At 33.7% G+C, this 20069-nt stretch overlaps 2 protein-coding genes across 2 annotated transcripts; both read right to left on the bottom strand.

Moving 5' to 3' along the window:
- Positions 1-9818: 9818 nt before the first annotated feature.
- On the bottom strand, positions 9819-10965 carry LOC131395816 (olfactory receptor 8H1). Its single transcript, XM_058527634.1, has one exon. It carries the CDS (start codon positions 10963-10965, stop codon positions 10018-10020), a length of 948 nt encoding a protein of 315 aa, XP_058383617.1. The 3' UTR covers positions 9819-10017.
- A 6559-nt stretch (positions 10966-17524) lies between these two features.
- LOC131395815 (olfactory receptor 8I2-like) lies at positions 17525-18473 on the bottom strand. Its single transcript, XM_058527633.1, is given in 2 exon segments — positions 17525-18245; positions 18247-18473. Coding segments are annotated over 2 exon segments (948 nt in total).
- Positions 18474-20069: the final 1596 nt, after the last annotated feature.

Raw genomic sequence — 20069 nt, 5'->3', positions numbered from 1 at the left:
CCATTAAATTGAAAGAAATTAAGAATGGTGTTCATTGCCTCCAAATCAAGAAGTTATGATAAAAATGTTTTGTTTTATTTTATTAGTGTCTTTCTATTCCTAGACATTTTTAGATAAAGATCATAGTCATACCTCCACCTGTGCAGTTCCCACACATGCAGAAAAACTGTGTCATCTCTTTGCTCCTTACTGAAATCATTCTCAGATATATGGGCACACACATATACACATACATGTATGTACATATATGCTGATACTGATTGTGTTATTTTGTTAAGGCTACCGTTACAAAATATCATGGACTAGTGGCTTAAAAAACAGAAATTTATTTCTCACTGTTCTAGAATCTAGAAGTCTGAGATCAAGATGAAGGCAGGGTTGGTTTCTCCTGAGGCCTTGCTCCTGAGCTTGTAGACGGCAGTCTTCCTCCTGTGTCTTCACTTGTTTTCTTCTCTTTTACTGTGCATGTCCTAATATCTTCTTACAAATATACCAGTGATATAGGATTAGGGCCCACCCGAAAGACCTCATTTTAACTTAATTACATTCATAAAGACCTTATCTCCAAATATAGGCACATTCTGAGGTACAGGGGTTAGGATTTCAAAATACAAATATCAGTGTATATTATATATATATTTACACACACACAGTCACATATACACATAAATCTTTTCTTTCAAAATGTACAGTAGTAACTTTCATCTCAATATGAGTCAAATTGGATAGGATCCCAAGTGGCAATTACAAGTAACTTTTTAATTATATCTGACAATCTTGAGCCAATACCACCTAATCAATAATAAAACTAGGCTGACCTATTCCCTTACCCCTTTCCATGGAATCGTTGGTATCAGACTCCAGTTCAAAGCACTCTGCTCCACGCTCAGATCTATGCACTGGCAGCAATCTAATCACACCCTGTGGTTAGGAGATCTCAGAAAATGTTTTCAGATTCCTGGTGCTGTTACCATGCTGTTTGTGAGGGTGCATTTTTTCCGCTTTTACTGTTTCATTATTTCATTCAAAGCGTGGACACTGAATCCATTCTTTATTTCCTCACAGAACACAGAGACTAGGCATTAGCATTTATCAAGATTACACTGAAACTCAAGTATGTGAAAAGACAAGCACACTTCAGAGAATAAGGCACAGTTCTCTGGCAGATTGGGCTCTTCCCACAACAAAGCCCCAGCCGTCTTTATGAGTTTCCCTACAGGGCTGGTCCTGACTCAGCTTGAGCTCTCTTTTTCTTGGACTCCTATCTCTCTGTGATGCCCTTGAAGATGCCGCCTGTCCTCAGGGCCCAGGCCCAAGAACCAGGGTACAGAAGAGAGCCTCTCCTATGCTCATGTTTAGCCCTGCTTCCAGCAGACCTCATTTTCACAGCAAAGACGTGTCATGTCTCCTTCAAAGTTAACTATATGTGGTTGTATTTTCCTTCTTTCCGTCCTTCCTTCCTTTCTTATCATTAATATTTTTTTGAGTATGAAGTACCTTTAGTTGCAATAGGACAATCTCTTTAACACGCAGAGTATAACCTAAGGACATTTCCGTAAAGTAAGATTATTAAGTATAAATAACACCTCAACATTACAAATATAGAACATCTCTAATCACAATACATTCCCCTCATAATTTTTCTGCCTTTCTTTTCTGCTGTTTGAAAGGCTCTCCACACTGCTACTCACATGATTCCTTCCTTCAAATGTTACCTCTTAGTCAGGATCTCATTGGCTATATTATGATAATGCAATTTACCACCTTTACATCTCCTCACATTCCTTCTTTATTAAATGCACCCACTGTACTTTTCACTATTTTATATGATATGAATTTTAATTTATATATGATTTATCATCTAATCTATTTTCCAGAGTCTAGAACAATGTCTGACACATATTGTTACTCATAAATATTCTCTCAATCAATAAATATTATAGATAGAAAACTAGGAAAACAGTTTATTTAATTTAATTAAAGGACACGTAAACAAATAGCATTTTCTGTTCAAATATTAGTTGTTTAGAATTTCTAGTTTATTCCTTCCTTTTAAAATTTTTCTTCATCCTTCTATTAGCCTATTTTGCTATTCTTTTCTAGCTGTCTGAATTGGATATGGATTTTCCGATGAACACTGTGCGAGCGGCATCCCACGTTTTTTAATATGTCATATTTTCATTATCAATGTATCTGTTTTTTTTCCTTATTTCTCTTTAACTTAGGAGTGATTTAATAACTTATTTGAAAATATCTAACTGGAATAGTTAGAGAGTTTATTTTTATTTGTTATTCATTTCTTAACAGAATAAAATTTTTAAATATTCTATATTCAGATCTTGTTTTCACTAATATACGGCTGCACATACATTTGAAAGGAAGGAGAACTCTCTTTTATTTCTGGACAAAGCTTAATACATACTAATCTATAAAAATAATCTTGTTGAATGTGTACTTTAAGTCTTTATGTTGTCTTCAGTGTTTTCTTGACTAAAAATGTTTAATAGAGATGTATTAGGTTTTCCTAATGTTAGTATGATTCTGTGTACTTCTCTCTTGGCATTTTCTGTATGAGAAGTTTTCAGCTTGAGAATATTTGTTGCTACGTTACTGTTTGCATAGATAACACTTTTGAGTCTTTGTTGTGAGTTAAAGTCTGTCAATACAAAGTATACCTTTTTGTTTACTTTGATACTCCTGCATTTGATATTCCTGCATTCTCTATTTCTTGACATTAAAATTACAGCCAATGCTCTCTTTGCATGGGTATTGTCTAAATGTACATCTGCCTATACTTTTATTTTTAACTTTCTGCGACAATTTGTAATGTATTTAGCTTTAAAAAACTATACTGAAAGTTTTTTCTTTTTAAAGGTATATTAGATGCATTTACAATTGTCGCTAAACATAGATTAGTTTAGCTTTGTCCTAATGTTCGTGTTACAAACATGTATCATACACACATATGCAATTATATGTACATATGTGCCTACATACACAGCCACACGCACACAAACACATATGAAGTCTTTCCCTTTGTGGTCTGTCTTCGTCACTCCTTACGCCATTATTTATTTATTTTTAAAATGTTTTGTTTTTTAGGAATATATTTAGCTTTAAAGGTTCTCTCTGTATTATCTCCATTGTCCCTACGTTTTTAGATGCAACCTCTTGGGTCCTAGTGTGAGAAACGTTGGCGTTGGCGATTGACGCTCAGTCTGGCTGCTTTCTTCTTACATTCATTTTCCTCCCTTGTTGTGTTTCCTTGTCTCCCCTTTACCCTGCCGTGAAGCACAGTGAAAAACACCATAAGGGCTGTTTCACTAGCAATTAAAAGTAACAAGATCTTTTGGTCTGGTTTTGTAGAAGGAAATATTAACCTTAATAAATATAATGTAGTATCGATCATTCCTTGTTGGCTTACTCAGAACACATTATATCTTTTCAATAGGAAGTTTCAAGTCTTCTTTAATTTCAGGGGAAAAATCTGCATTATAGTTTGTGATACCTTTTCTATTTCTTTGGCTTGGTTTTCTTCTTTGAAGGAACAAATTATATGCATGTCCTGTCTTCTTTGTCTTTATATTCTTCCTTTATTCCGTTTCCTTACTGTGTTTTTATGGGATCTATTCACTTTTTAAAAATTTTTCACATGACTTTTTTCTTTATCTAATGTAAATAAATATTTTTTTAATTTTTTTAAATTTATTTATTTCCCCCAAAGCCCCAGTAGATAGTTGTATGTCACAGTTGCACATATGTCTAGTTGCTGTATGTGGGACGCGCGGCCTCAGCATGGCCAGAGAAGCGGTGCATCGGTGCGCGCCCGGGATCCGAACCCAGGCCGCCAGCAGCGGAGTGCATGCATTTAACTGCTAAGCCACAGGGCCGGCCTTAATGTAAATAATATTTAAAGATATATACTGGCAAGGACTTTCTTCAGAAATAATTTACACACTGTAAATATCACCTGTTCAAAATATATAATTCATTGTGTTTAGTAAGTTTAAATCACTGTGCATTTTCATCACTCCTAAAAGAAACTTTGTAGCAGCTAGCAGACATTCCCCATTGTCCCACTTCCAAACGTAGGAACCACTGGAGAGTCTTTATAGATTTTCTCTCTCTCTAGATTTGCCCATTTTGGACATGTCATGTGAATCATATCATACAATACGTTGTGTTTTGTGACTGACTTATTTGCTTAGAATAATGTTTTTAGGTCTATCCATGTTGTAGTGTGTATAAGTACTTCATCGCTTTTTATTGCCATACTATATTCCATTGCGTGGATATTCCACATTTGTTTATCCATTCATCGGTTGGTGGTCACTTGGATTTTTACTCTTTGCCTAGGATCATAATACTTATGAACATTCTCACGCAGGTGTTTAAGTAAACATACGCTTTCAGTTATCTTGGGTAGAAACTGAGGAGTGGGCTCAGGCCCAGATGGTTTCACTAGTGAATTCCACCAAACATTTAAAAAGAATCAATACCAATCCTTCACAAACTCTTCCAAAAAACCCATCAACTCATTCTATGATGTCAGTGTTACCCTGACAAAACCAGACAAAGACACCCCAAGAAAAGAAAACCAATGGTAAATGGACTAATAACTCTTGACAATAGATGTCAAAATCCTCAACAAAATGCTAGCAAATCAAATTTAGCAATACAGGAAAAAGAGTATTCAGTGATCCATTCACTTTTGTGCTACTTCTACATTGGTGTTCATTTCTGCAATGATTTGGTCCCCAAGTCTTTCTTGAATTCAAGCAACTCTTTTTATGAAATCTCAGTTTTTTACATGTACACATTCTGATATTTTCTATATTTTACATATGCTCTTATCAATATATTTCAGACTTTTCTTAATTAGTGTGTGTTTGCCCTATGATATATTTTTCTGATATACTTTTATTACCGATGAATATTTAAAACATATTTCTCATTTTTTAACACAATCTTTTTGAATAGATGGAGTTTCTTTGGAAACTTATTCTCACCTTCACACTTAAATGAAATAAATATATATACACTTAGAATTATTTTTTTTTTTATTTGGGGGCAAGGTTGTGCCTGTGCATCTTTCTTAGCTTTTCACCTAGAGGGTTTTAATCTCTGTTGTTAACACAATTTTTGTTTTGATGTTGCTGTTGTTGTTGATCTTTGTATGTTTTTAAGGGTATTCTTTAATCACATACACATGTGTGCATGCACACACACCGAAATAATTTTTAGCCAGCAAAGTTGTGCCTCAACAATTTTCTAGGCAAAAGAAATATGATAACAGAAGGAAATATGGATCTACACAAAGAAACAAATAACACCAAAAATGTGAAAATGAAGTTAAATATAGCCAATGTTGGATTTTTAATTTTAATTTCTTTAAAAAATAAATGACTAAAGTCAAACTATGCTGACGCATTATGAGTTTAAACCATACACAAAAATAAATATAAGACAAAAATAGCAAAAAGAATGGGAGAGAAGAATTGGGTCTTTACTACTTTTAATATATGATTCTTATATTACATGTTATACTGCAATATTATTTTAGGTCTACTATGATATACTAAACATGCATATTATAATTCATATGGTCACCACTGAGAAGAGAGAAGACACACATTACCAATATCAGAAATAAAAGAAGAGATATCGTTTGGTCCCCACACACATTAAAAGGATAATACAATATTATATTGTGCAACATATTAACTCTTTGTTAATAATTTTGCTAATTAAATGAAATGTACAACTGGTTAAAGATGCTCACATCAAAAGAAATGGGTGACATGAATAGTCCTATATCTATTAAATAAATTGAATTATTCCTTATAAATCATCTGTACGAATAAAACTTGGGAATTGTTTTTCCAGTGTGAAGATCTCACCTTTCTCTCAGCCTGGAATGTGCACAGAGCGCTGGGTGAAGCCTCTTCAATGATGCAGAAGAAGACAACCTCTGAGAGACAATAGGTCAATAACTTAGAAGAAACCTGGGTCCCTGGATTACCTTGTAAAAACAGGCCATCCACAAACCCTAGTCAGCTAAACTCTGCAAGGTTATGACCAAGGAGACGTTTTTCTTTGTTGAGACACTCTGTTTCTGAATCCCTTTGTTACACCAGGACAGCCTGTACTCCGAGTAATACAGATTCTCTACCGAGAACAATACCATCACATAATAAATTGTACTTTCTTTAACATAATCATTCTTGTGGTAAATAGAGCTGTCCCTGTATGATTGAGAAGATTTAGCTAGCATCACCAAAATCACACTGTCCTCTCTCAGCAGCTCTAGAGAATGTCTGCCAGCAACGTGCACCTTTGAACAGCCCCCGGGAATTTATTTAAGACTTTCCTGAATATAACAATAAATTCTATTCTTTCAACTCTGATAATAGCGGTATAATTTTGTAGAAAAAAGTCCTATTGTAGAGTGGTGACTGAAAATATGAACTCTGGAGTTAGACTGTCTGGGTCAGAATTTGTTCCTTAACTGCTAGAATGACCATGAAGCAGTTATTAATCTGTCTGTACCTCAGTTTCAGCATCTGTAAAATTCAGCCTTCAGATACATTTATTGAGGCACTGTTCTAGGTGCTGGGGGTACAACACTGAACAAAGCAAGCAAAAATCCTATGTTTATTGAGCTTACATAGGGGGACAGACAAGAGACAAAACGCATGGGCTAAACATATAAATGTTAGATGGAGATAACTGTTATGGAAAACAAAGCATTAAGGAGGGATAGGAACTGGTACAATTTTAAATAAGGTGGTAAGGATGTTCTTATTAAGAAGAGAGAGAAAAAAAAAAAAACTCCATGCAGTTATCTACAAAAAAGAAGTTTCAGGATGAAGAAGAGAAAATGGAAAAATTTCAAGCAGCATCAGGACTAATGTGTACAGGAAGTTAGGAGGTCATGTGGTTGAAACAAAGTAAGCATGACAAATAGAATAGCAAGGAATGAGTTCATAGAGGTGAGGAGTGAGGCCAAGATCCTTTTTGGACCAGTGAGCTCTTGGGAAGGTTTTGGGTTTTGCTCCAATGAGAAGTCTTTTAGGATCTGTGAAGAAAGTGATATGATCCAACTCACTTTAATAGTGTCACTCTGGCTCTTTCATGGAGATTAGATTCAAGAAGAATAAGACCAAAACAGAAAGACAAGCTAGGTGCCTGCAACAATAATTCTAGGACTGAGATGGTGGTTCCTTGGGTCAGGGTGGAAGCAGAGAAGGTATTAAGAAGTAGTAAGACTCTAAATATATTCTGTATTTAGAATCATCATAATATACTGATGGATTGGATGTGAGATATATGAAATAAAAAGAAAATTCCAGAATCAATCAAAAGATTTTGCTTGAAAAAGTGGAAAGATGGCTTTCCAATATGTGAGATTAACCTGTGGATATTGCTAGTACCTACCTGAAAGTTATCTTGTAAAGATAAACTATGTTAATTATGTATCTAAAGTCCTTTGAATATTGTCTGGCACATGGCAAGTGCTCAGCAAAATAAGCTATGACCATTATATCTATCAATTATTTGGAAGCAAACACAGCTGGTCACATTTTTGGCATACTCTATTCATGTCTTATTTCCTATATTTACATTAAATAGTATTTTGACACGGCACCATTAACAAGAAGATTATGTCATATTATTTCAGACCACGTCTTACATAAAATATGATAAGCACTATTATAAAAAGGAAATTGCAGGACAAATGCAAGTAGTCTAAATCTTTCTTTTTGCCCATAGATTATGTTACATGTTTGTAATAACATTATATACATGTTTTCTAAACTATATTATAAAGAGGATAGGGTAGTCTTAATTTAATTCAATTAGCATTTCCTCAACTTAAGTGTTATTACAAAATCATAGAATCTGTCCATCATCTTTGCCAACACAAACCAACAGGATACTTTCCTAACCATAGAAATAGACATATATTAAAACGGGGTAGAAAAATAGTTTATAAAATAGATTGTAAAAATGAAAAGAGCCTGTAAATATATGAAACGACACAATGCTTATTCAAGATAAGAGATGAGCCAAAAAAGCGTATTATTAAACAATAAATGTTTATCAAATACTTATCTCTAATTGCAAACAAAAACAAACAGCAATAAATGTAAATACAGAGTCTGGACAACATGGATATCAAAGCAAAAATAAGTCATAATTTAAAATGTCATTGGTATATAAGGGAAATTTTTAAATACAGTAGAGGAAAATAATGCACATTGAAAAGATTGAATAAGTTAGCTGACAGTTTTGAATTAGGGAAAAATTTTTAGCCTTTTAACTCCTAAACTGGGTAATGTAGAGGACTGCAGACAGCTACGTAGCAATCATTTGAAATGTTATTTCATACATTTAAAAATATAGGAAAAAAAATATAATTTTACATAGAAAATAATACAAATTTCAAAAAAATAAAAGTTTTATTATTATTGCTTGAATGAAAACAATCTATCTAGTTACAAATTTTAACATATGAAATCAAATACTTGGAAAATGGAGAAATTCATTCTTAACCTTTAACTAGCAGAGAAAATTAAAACTGTAATTCCAGATTATGTAGAGAAAAAAATAAAAATAAAATAAATTGTAGCATTCTACCTGATTGCAGTTTATAGGTTGCTACAAAATCTGAATTCATTTCAATTCTTAGCTTTACAACTTGTCTCTGTTAAAAAATTTAAAACAAATAAGTCAAGCATTTAATTCAAGAATTTATTTTTAATGACCATAATAAACCAATAGAAATAAAGAGAAAGACAATGATTTTTTTTAAAATACACAGAATTTCAACAAAGAAGAAGTTTACTGAAGCTCGTTGACACATCACAGGAAGATACGGTTTTAAAATGTTCAGCAAATAACCACCAAAGAGGTATCACTGAAAGCCAATTTTTAACTTAATGAATTTACAACATTTCAGGTCCAAAGCATTACAAGATGAGAATCTTGATTTTTCTCATGTATCAAGAAAAATTCATTTCACAGATTTCAATGATATTATCAAAGGTTGAGCTTATAAGTGCATAGAGAAAGCTACAGAAAAGTACACAGAAAACAACAGAAATTTTGCTTATATATGTAATATATGCACATACATACATTAACTATTGATCTAGAAGAACACATATCAAACTGTTAACAATTGTTACAATATTTTTATCTCCTTAATTTTTTCAATATTACTCAAATTTTCTCAAGTTAATATAAGCCATTCAAAATCCAAAATTGTGGAGTGCTGAATTTTTCCTTAGCTGTTTGTGTGTTGGTCAATTAAATTAACCAAAAGTAATTTATAAAACATAAGTGAGTATTCTTTAAGAAAAAGCCATTGTGCGTTAAAAATATTTCAGGAATGGAAGTCTTCTAATAACAATGGCCAGAATTTATTAGTACTGCCTTAGATTCTTCACATCCATCATCTGATTTAAACTTTACAAAAAGTCTATGGACCTGGCATTATTATTTATCTTGTGCAGTTGAGGAAACTGAGGCTTAACGTTTCAGTGACTTATGAAGGGTTATACAGCAGATCTGGAATGTAAATCGTGGAATATTTCGTTCCAAAGAAAATGCTTGTAATCAGTGTGCTATGTTTCTTCCCTATATAATAAATAAATGATTTCATTGTGCCCAAAATGGATCTCATTTCCATAAGAAAATTCTCTGAAGTTGGAACATGCATGGGAATTTGTATCACATAGTTTAAAAGATGACAACAATATTGTCTCATTTTGGCCATCAAATGCCCTTAAAAACATATGTATTTAGACCATAGGTTTAACATGTGGTTTCCAATTACGATACAGATTTCTAAAGACATATTCCTGGAAATGTCCAAGATTATGTTTGGTCAAAGAAAGGATGGTTTAACAAAAATACAAACAAATTAAAGCATTTAATTGTTTTTGGAGAGAGACCAAAGACATACCCTATAGGGAAGGAAGAAAAGATGATATTAAAAGTTTAGCATCACTGTTATTTTAAGTGCCTGGAGTCCTCTCTCTTCTGCACGACTCTAGTGAGAGCATTTTTCACTTCTTTATTCCTAAGACTATAAATGAGTGGATTCAACATGGGGATGACAATAGTGTAGAAAACAGAAGCCACTTGATCCTTTCCCAATGAGTAGGACTTACTTGGTTTTAAATAAGTAAAAATCATAGTGCCATAAAAGATGACGACCCCTAGGAGATGAGAGGCACAAGTAGAGAAGGCTTTTCGCTTTCCTGAAGTGGAAGTAATTTTCAGGATAGTAGACAGAATGGACACATAGGACACAGAGATTGTGATAAGAGACACCATTAAGGTAGAGCCAGCGACAATGAATATCATGATTTCGATGTCCTGTGTGTCAGTACAGGGCAGGGCTAAAATTGGGGATGTGTCACAGAAAAAGTGATGGATTACACTGGAGTTGCAGAAATGCAACCTGCTCATGCAAAGTACATTGACAAAGGAGTCTGTAAAGCCAATCAAATAGGACCCAAAGACCAGGGAGCAGCAGAGTCTTGTAGACATAACAACTGGGTAGTGTAGAGGATCACAGATAGCTACATAGCGATCATAGGCCATTGAAGATAGAAGAAAACATTCAGTGGCACCCAAGAAGACAAAAAAGTACATCTGGGTGAAGCAGCTCATGTATGAAATATACTTGGTGGAAGTCACTAAGTTTTCTAAGGTTTTAGGTGTGATGACGGTTGAGTAACTGAGGTCAAGAAATGACAGGTGACTGAGGAAAAAATACATGGGGGTGTGAAGCTGGAGATCCAGGCGGATTATCAATATCATCCCCACATTCCCTAGCACAGTCATCAGGTACATCAGGAGAAACAGCAGAAAGAGAACCAGCTGGACCTCTTCAGAATCTGTCAATCCCATCAGGATGAAGTCAGGCACATCTGTATTAGTCCTTTTATCCATTGTGTTCAGCTGCTTTAAACTGCTGAGAAATCAAAGTTGATACTTAGCAGGAATGACTTCAGAATATTTGTGTTAGCATGAATGGCCTGGTATATTTATATTAGTTTAACGTTTCAGAAATTGATAATGAATGGTTTACAAAATATGATGGAAAAAAATTTGTGAAATATAGATATAGATATAAATTGACATTTGGACATGATATAATAAAAGCTAACATCACATTATTAGAATAAATCTGACACTGTTCTAAATGCTTCTCTTTATTAATGTATTTAATACAAATGAGAATATTATACCATAGACGCTACTATTAGTTAGTTTTTAGATGAGAAAAAAGGCAGAGTTTAAATAACTTATCCAGAGTCAGAGCCATTAAATGTTTGCTCTGTGATTCTACCAAGACAGACTGACTCCAGAATGCACGCTCATAATACTATACTCCTGTTTATAATTAATTTCAGTAATCCTGAGAAAATATACTAGATATATACTAAACAATGATCAGTTTTAATGCATCATTTACTCTCCTTTTACTTCCAATACTATTTAATACTAATGATAAATAAATTTCAACCTTAGCAGGATATATTAAAATTATAAACCACGTTAGTATTAATTTCCAAAAGATATGATGTTTTCCTAACTTGACCACTCAAAATCAAATTTCTTCCAAAAATCATATTTCTAAAATATGTACATTGCCTATAGAGCCTGATTCTATCAACTCTATACTTCTGTTTCTGCAAATCCTGACATTACTTAGCGTAAGGTTTAAATGATACCTGTATGCATACTCTTCTGATAATGCCACTATTTTACTTGATCCTAGCTAAAACCCTGTAATTTTGAGAGTAATACTTACTGTGAGCTAAAGTTCATGAAAAAAAACTGTCTTCCAGTGTCATCTGTCTAAAAATTTCTCAACATCAAATTGTTCTCACAAATAAAATATGAAAATCATTTGAGTCGAAAATCTCTGTAATATAATATTTGGATATTTTGAGATAAATTCTTTTTAAATTTTAGTGCATTCATTTTTGTTTTATTTTGAGGTAAAAACAAATCAATCCAGAAATTTTGTTCAGATCCCAATCAAATGGAAAATTTGCCGGGAAGTTATGTCTAAAAAGAATAACAGAGAGCTACTGTGAGCGTAAGTGGAGCAGAGTGTGCCTTGACTCTCATCCTAATAATTCCAGGGCACCTCATATATAGGGCACTGATGATACTGCAACGTTTGCTCATCCCCGGGGACCAGTTTCAAAGGAAGATTGCTGGGCATGTTTCCAAGGACAAATGTTCAATGACTAACACAGATATGTGAGGTTTTGAGACAACAGTTTTCTTTTCCCTTAGCAACCACACAATGAAGAGCCTGATGGATTGGTGTTCCTTTGGATGCTCTAAATTTTTGGCTGAGGTGTTGGAGATGCTATTTCTAGAGAAATACTTCATCACTCTATGACTGAAACTATCAGGAATGGAAGGATACATTTTCACAATGAAACATTTTTATATTTAAAAATGTGATACTCTCACAGGAGTAAACATATTCATTAGAAAAAATTTAGAATTCAACAAAATTCAAAGAACAAAACAAAAACAATTCAAAAGTGTTGGAACATTTTGGTCAATTTTCTCAATTATTTTCTTTTGTTCACAGGATGCTTATTTGCGTACCTATAGATTTGCATAATTGTTATTCTACTCTATACTCAGTATCCAATCTTCATCTTATGACTAAAATTTCATCATATACCATGATCAATGCTATATTATCCTTTGATAAAACCCACAGTTTTATGTATTACACATTGACTGGTACCCTATAACTAACTTTTTCTAGAAGTGTTCATTAAATGATAAATAGGTATTTTGAATTGTCACAAGGCAAAAGCGGTGCAGGCTCTCCATTCTGGTTTGACAGTCATTTAATTCATCAACATAGCAATATCTCTGCAATTTGTTTTACTGTTTTAGCATACTTGTTTTTTATTTTGTAAAAGAAAAAATGAAAGCAGGAAGGCAAAATCAGCACTAAGACTGCCAAACATTTTCTAGTTAATTTAGTGGCCAAAAACTCACTTCTGTGTATATTCAGGTCAAATATTTTCTTAAGTGTGAATGAAAAGAAATTAAAATATGAAAAGAAAGCTGAAATGTTTTATTGAGGATTATTTGGCCAAGATGAGGAAGCAAAGGAAGAATCTGAAAAGGAACAGAGAATCAGATTAAAATATTCTTGTGAATTTTGCATTAATTTTTGATAATGAAATCAATTTTCATGTACATTTAGAAGTAATTTTTACAAGAAAGTCTGCTCTTACTCCAGAATTTCAGGAGATAATTTGTTGATGTGGATAAAGAAGCTACTTTTGTATTATTAAATCTTCAATGAACTTTGGAGGGGCAATACTTCTAGGCATCAAAAACTTAGTGCTGCTAAGACAAGGTTATTTGGAGATTAAAAAGCCAGCACAAACTTATTTGACAATAGGTAATCTTGGGAGTTAAGCCAAATAAGAGACTAACGTCAATCTTCAAGGTAAATTCCACCTCAGTGGGCCTCGTGATTGCAAAATTATCTGGAGCAAGTTTTTCTTGCTCAATATTTTCCCAACCCTGAAACCCATTTTGTTCACATTTAGTGTTGTTGATGATTTCAGGGCTAATTTTGTACCATTTATTGTCACAGCAGAAACCAAAGTCTGATCAGAGGTTTTAAATCTCATTTGATTTAATGATGATAAATGTCCACTCCCTAGCTCATTACAGTTTAAACTATGCCTCCTATATATATATATATTTCTCTCTCTCTCTCTCCTGGATTATTCTAGCTATTTTTTTTTTTAATTTCCTTCTTCCTTGACTCATGAAAGAATAGCTCTTTTGTCTTTTTTGGAATAAATGCTGTTCAGTAATTTTTTGCTTTCCAATTTATTAATTTTTACCTAAGTTTTATCATTTTATTTCTCCTACTTTATTAGATTTGTGAGAGTGGAAAAATACAAACTTTTCATCTATTCTTCTAGGTTCTTGGCTGAGACCCCTGTAATAAAAAACAGATTAATAGGAGAAAACCAAACACAAGTTTAATAACATGTATGCCTCCTGTATACATGAGAGATACCCAGGAAAACAGTAACTCCCCAAAATGACCCAAGCCACCACCTTAAATACCACCTCCAACTAAACGCAAAAGAAGATGTTGGGGGGTGGTGACCACTTATATGAGGTTACTAGGAAAAGCACAGTAAAGAAGGGTGTGATCCTCATGCAGATTTAAATCCATGTCTTCCCCACTGATAAGAGTTCTAGAGATTTAGTCATCCTCCTCTTCCTGGTGCTGAGTGGGAGACATCTTTACAAATGGAGATTTCCCTTTAAAATGTCTCCCACAAACAAGTAACTTCTACTAGCTAGTATTAGATATCTTCTCTACCCATCCCCCCACATCCATATTTTGAAAGGCAAATATCATGTGCAAAATCTTAACTTTTTCTACACTACTTTCTCCAATTATCAAGTAATAATTTGCAATTCATTTCTGAATGGACCTTTAATCTTTGTGTACGGGCGTGAGTGTGAGTCTGACTCTATATGATATCAAAGTCAATTTCATTCAATTTATTTTATTTTCATTGAATAATTGTTCTTCAGGAATCCCTGCGATACTTCTTGAAAATAAAACAAGTTAAGAAAAATAAACTTTTTAAAAAAATTTTGATGGAAAAGGTATCTGAAATGTGGTGAAATAGAATGTAAACTCAAAGAATACAGATGGTTCACAGGAACATTACAAAGGCACCACAGATTTAACAGACAGGAAAAAAAAATCTGTGTCTTTATTTTGAAGATTGACACATCAAACATATTTTAAATTGAATGTCTTTTTTCAGCATAGTAAAAGAAGAAGGTATTTGGCAAATTTCGCATACTATGATCACTTCTGGGACACAGTCACAAGTACTATGGTGTTGATCATCTGGATTGGTCAAAGGAAAGAGTTCTGGGAGAGTCCAGTAGAAAGAATGCAGAAGAAAAGGCAAAAGTATGCAAAGCCCATTCTGGAAAGATGTGTATCACCGGGTCTAGAGGAAAGTTACAGAAAGAGCAGCTAGAAGAGAGAAGGATGGGAGATATAGCAGGGACAAATACGAAGAGCATATTGAAAAATATATATAGACATTTAATCATAACTTTGGACAAATAAAATATATTACCACTGCTTATGGTGAGCAAGAAAAGTGTGGCATGTTTCTGCTCCTAGAAAGATACCAGGAAGAAAATATTAACAACTTAAAAAGAACAGTTAGATAAGTAATTTCATTAATACTAAAGATTAAGTCTTGAATTATCAATACAAGAATACATACTCAATGCAAGTGAAAATAAAAATAATACATACAATTAGAACCAGGGTAAATAAAAATAAGGTGCAAGGGTCATGATGTTTCACACAATTATAAAACAAATGAGCATTGTATTTAGAATACATGAATGAAAATCCTCAGTAGAAAGAGAAAAAAAAAGGAAATATAGTCAGTTTAATAGTTCTCAATGACGATTCCGAGAAATCTTCAGAGCAACCAATCTCATTCAGACACTGCACTTAGAAGGAAAAAAATCTCGTGAAGGCTTAATAAAAGGGAATGAGTGGTGAGAAAGACAATACTCTCAATATGTCCCTAAAATAATGCAGAGTGTGTTTCATAAGTTGTCCCTGATAATAGTTTATAATGTAAAATATTATATTGTACAATGAAGTCTGCAAGAGCCAGACCACAGTAATATAGATCAGAGAAGAAAATTAAAAATCTAAAAACCAAATATATACATATGCACATGCAGATCTCTGCACATGAGGTAACTTCAGCCACTCCCAAGGCTGAAGACTGACTCTCTTTATAGGAGGTTTGTTTGTGATGTGTGATACATGTGAATGCCTAACCAGTAGAGTCCAATTATTTAAAATCATATATACAATGTATAATTCTGTGTGTTCTTAATTCCATATTCTAATCATTTAGGAAAACATCATTTGTAAGGAATATATCTGTTAATTGCCACACCATTTTTAACATATAAGTAAGAAATGTTTTTGAAAGAATTCTAGAAATAGAATTTTCAACTAAACTAATATTTTTTGAATGCGAATATGCACACCATCGTCCAAACACCAAAGAAAGATACAAACATGGGTAAGGTGGCTTACTCCTTGCCCTTAATGAGTTCATCACTGGCCTTTCGCAAGAATCAAAAAGCAAATAAAATATTTACTTACATATTTTGTATGTAACACATTTGCTAGATGTTATAAGAGCACAAATAGGAATAAGTAAAGCCCTCTCAAAGATCTTACAATCTTGATGGAGAAAGAGAAATATTATAAACACACACATTGTCTTTTAATAGCACCTCATCAAAGTAATCTTCAGTTCCTTTCAATATACATTTTAAATATGATTGCGTAATTCCTCTGATTTCTACTCAGCGATTCATGCATTGTTAACAACATTACTGAGGGATAGATACATCTTTTCCAAGGGGTCAGTTTGTAACAATGACTGGGAGAATTCTTTAAACAACTTTTATGTTAAAGTTTTTTTTCGAGGAAAGATAAAACGAAAACCCAGAGTCTCCTTGTAATGCTATAGACTTAACAAAGTCTGTCTGCCCGATTTGGAGAAATGAGAATCTCTACATACATCTCCAAAATGTCTCAGGAATTGTGGTACAGCTAGTGCTTCATTTATCTACACACACACATGCACACACGTTTAAAGTTTATGCGACCTTTGAATTTAGGGAGGCACATTATGGTTTTGTAGAAAATAAACTGCTGTTTTTGATGGAAAATATACTCCACTTCATAAACACACCACTTTCCTATGTAATTTAAGATCATGTTTCCTAGATAAATGATCAAGATTTTAAATTTTATGGCAAAATGAATCCACATTTTCCAGAGATTTCTCTATATTCCCTGAGTCGGTTGTCTTAATTAGTCTTTGCCTCTCACTAAAATGACCTCATTCCCCCACCCTTCCCTCTGTGGCTTATATTTGCTTTTGTTACTTCTGTACTCTTCCCTTTGCTCTCAGGCTAGCAGCTATCATTTCTTGTTGTTAATAACATTTAAGAATCATAATCTCTCAATCTACTAATTTTCTACTTTCAATTTTTTGATGGCTGAGAAAGCAGAATGTCAAACCATGAAAAGTCCATTTAATAATTGTTTAGTATGTTTCAGTATGATGGTGTGATCACACAAAGATGTTCAGGGTGGATTCAGTCACTGGTCAGATGCCTCTTTACTTACGTGTGGGTGTCTATGTCTGAATAATTTATGTACTGAACTGAACTCCTAATACGATGATCAGTATTCCACATAGACGAATAAAGTAATAATTCACCTCCCAAATTTCAAGACTCTAAGTTATCATTTGGTTTGTGTTACGCCTTTTGAGGTTACTCTACTATTTTTCTAATTGTTGGAGCAATTGAATGCCTGAAATCATCCAGGGTTGTTTTAATTGTAACAAGCATAGATTTGTCATGGAAAAGGTTTTCTGTGTATGACTCGCAGGAGAGCATCTTTTACATCTTTGTTCCTCAGACTATAGATCAGTGGATTCAGTATTGGAATGACAATGGTATAGAAGACAGATGCCACCTGTGCCTGGCTCAGGGAGGATGTGTTATCAGGCTGCAAATATGTAAAAATCAGGGACCCATAGAAGACAGTTACACCCATGAGATGGGATACACAGGTGGAAAAGGCCTTCTGTCTGCCTGCTGCAGACGAGATCCTCAGGATGGCTGAGACGATGGCAATGTAAGCAACTGTGATGATGAGGAGAGAACTAAGAAGAGTGAACCCAGCGAAAACAAAGATCACCATTTCTGTGCTGAATGCATCTACACAGGACAGGGCCAAAAGAGCTGTGGTGTCACAGAAAAAATGATTGATGCTGGAGTCACAGAATGACAAACTGCTTATCACACAGGTGGATATCAGAGAATTTGTGAAGCCTATTGTATATAGCATTACACCCAGCCAGTTACACACTTTCTGGGACATAACCATTGAATAAAATAAGGGATTGCAGATTGCTACATAGCGGTCATAGGTCATTGATCCCAGAAAAAAACACTCACTACACACCAAATCCACAAAAAAGTACATTTGAACAAAGCAGCCAACAAAGGAGATGGTTTTCTGATCAGATTGGAAATTTACCAGTGCCTTGGGTGTTACAGTAGAGGAATAAAATGAATGCTAAATTGCTAAGAAAAAAGTACATAGGTGTGTGAAGGTGAGAGTCAATTCTGATTAACATGATTAGTCCAAGGTTCCCCAAAACAGTGAACAGATAAATAAAGAGAAACATCAAGAAATAAATAAAGAGAAACATCAAGAAAAGGCTTATTTGTATTTCAGGGCAATTTGTGAATCCAGAGAGGATGAAGAGAGTCATCTCAGTGAAATTGTTCTCAGCCATTTTATCAACTCAGGCCCATGACTTACCTGCTGTATAACAATAACAAAAGTCACAGAAGGATTCAAGTCTAAAGACCTAATAATCGATGTTGATTTAGACTCCAATCATGAGAGAGTAACAGATGGAAAGCAAATATTTAATGACTTCAAGTTAACTGAGAATTTATATATGATTTTCTTTTTTTTAATAGAACTGACAGACACTAACAAAATAATTCAGAGTTCACAATTGTGTAGAATTGGTAACACTCTAAAAGATATCTATCTGGAAAGATTTTTGAAGAGATTCCTCTTGAAATATACCATCTTTCACCCCAGTCTATTATTGGGCCCCAAATCATATACTTAGAAACTTCTCTACCTGTATCAGTTATATGATACTCTTAGAAAATGTAAAGTTTATTTGGGAAAGGAGGTTCTATAATTTGTAAATTTAATGATACTTTAGTGTTGCAGTCTTAGTTTTTCAACATCTAACAGTTACTTTACAGGGTTGTTCTAGGAGCTTAATAAGATCTTATATAGACACATCTAATAGTTCCTTGGACTCAATAAAGCTTTGCTAAATTATGTATAAAAAATATATAAATATGTGTATGTATATATATAGAGAGGGAGAGAGAGAAAGAGAGAGAGAAACACACTGCTTACATTACATGTTAGTGCTAAAATTCTTTATGTATTTTTTTCTATCACAAGAAAAATAGAAATTTCTTTCCATTGGTGAGCTAAGACCAAATGAGGAACTTAATCTATGACACAGTCAAATTGTTTTGTGTGTGTGGTTAGTGAACATGTTTGTTTCCAATAAAAAGTGCATGATTTTATATGACATCAGGTGACAGTCAATTCATTGCCAAACAGTAGTTTTCAAGTCAATGATAAAAAGGCTACAAACAGTAAAATAAACGTGATTTGCAATCAACATGATAAATCACATCAACAAAATAAAGAATAAAAACCACATGATCATCTCAATAGACTCAGAGAAGGCATTTGACAAGATACAACATCCATTTATGATAAAAACTCTCAATAAAATGGGAATAGAAGGAAAGTACCTCAACATAATAAAGGCCATATATGACAAACCCACAGCTAACATCATACTCAACGGGGAAAGACTGAAAGCCATTCCTCTGAGAACAGGAACGAGGCAGGGCTGCCCACTCTCACCACTCCTGTTCAACATAGTACTGGAGGTTTTGGCCAGAGCAATTAGGCAAGAAAAAGGAATAAAAGGAATCCAAATAGGTAACTAAGAAGTGAAACTCTCACTATTTGCAGATGACATGATTGTATATATAGAAAACCCTAAAGAATCTGTTGGAAAACTATTAGAAACAATCAACAACTACAGCAAAGTTGCAGGGTACAAATCAATCCACAAAAATCAGTTGCATTTCTATATGCTAATAATGAACTAACAGAAAGAGAGCTCAAAAAGATAATACCATTTACAATTGCATCAAAAAGAATAAAATACCTAGGAATAAATCTTACCAAGGAGGTGAAGGACCTATACAATGAGAACTACAAGACATTATTGAGGGAAATCCACGATGACATAAAGAAATGGAAAGATATCCCATGCACG

The sequence above is a fragment of the Diceros bicornis genome, chromosome 31, assembly GCF_020826845.1.
Source record: "Diceros bicornis minor isolate mBicDic1 chromosome 31, mDicBic1.mat.cur, whole genome shotgun sequence".
Taxonomy (NCBI): Eukaryota; Metazoa; Chordata; class Mammalia; order Perissodactyla; family Rhinocerotidae; genus Diceros; species Diceros bicornis.
Note: the sequence above shows the minus strand (reverse complement) of the source record. Positions and strands in the feature narration are given on the sequence as shown.

Coding starts and splice junctions, on each gene's coding strand:
- LOC131395816 (XM_058527634.1), bottom strand. CDS start 10,965: ATGGATAAAAGGACTAATACAGATGTGCCTGACTTCATCCTGATGGGA.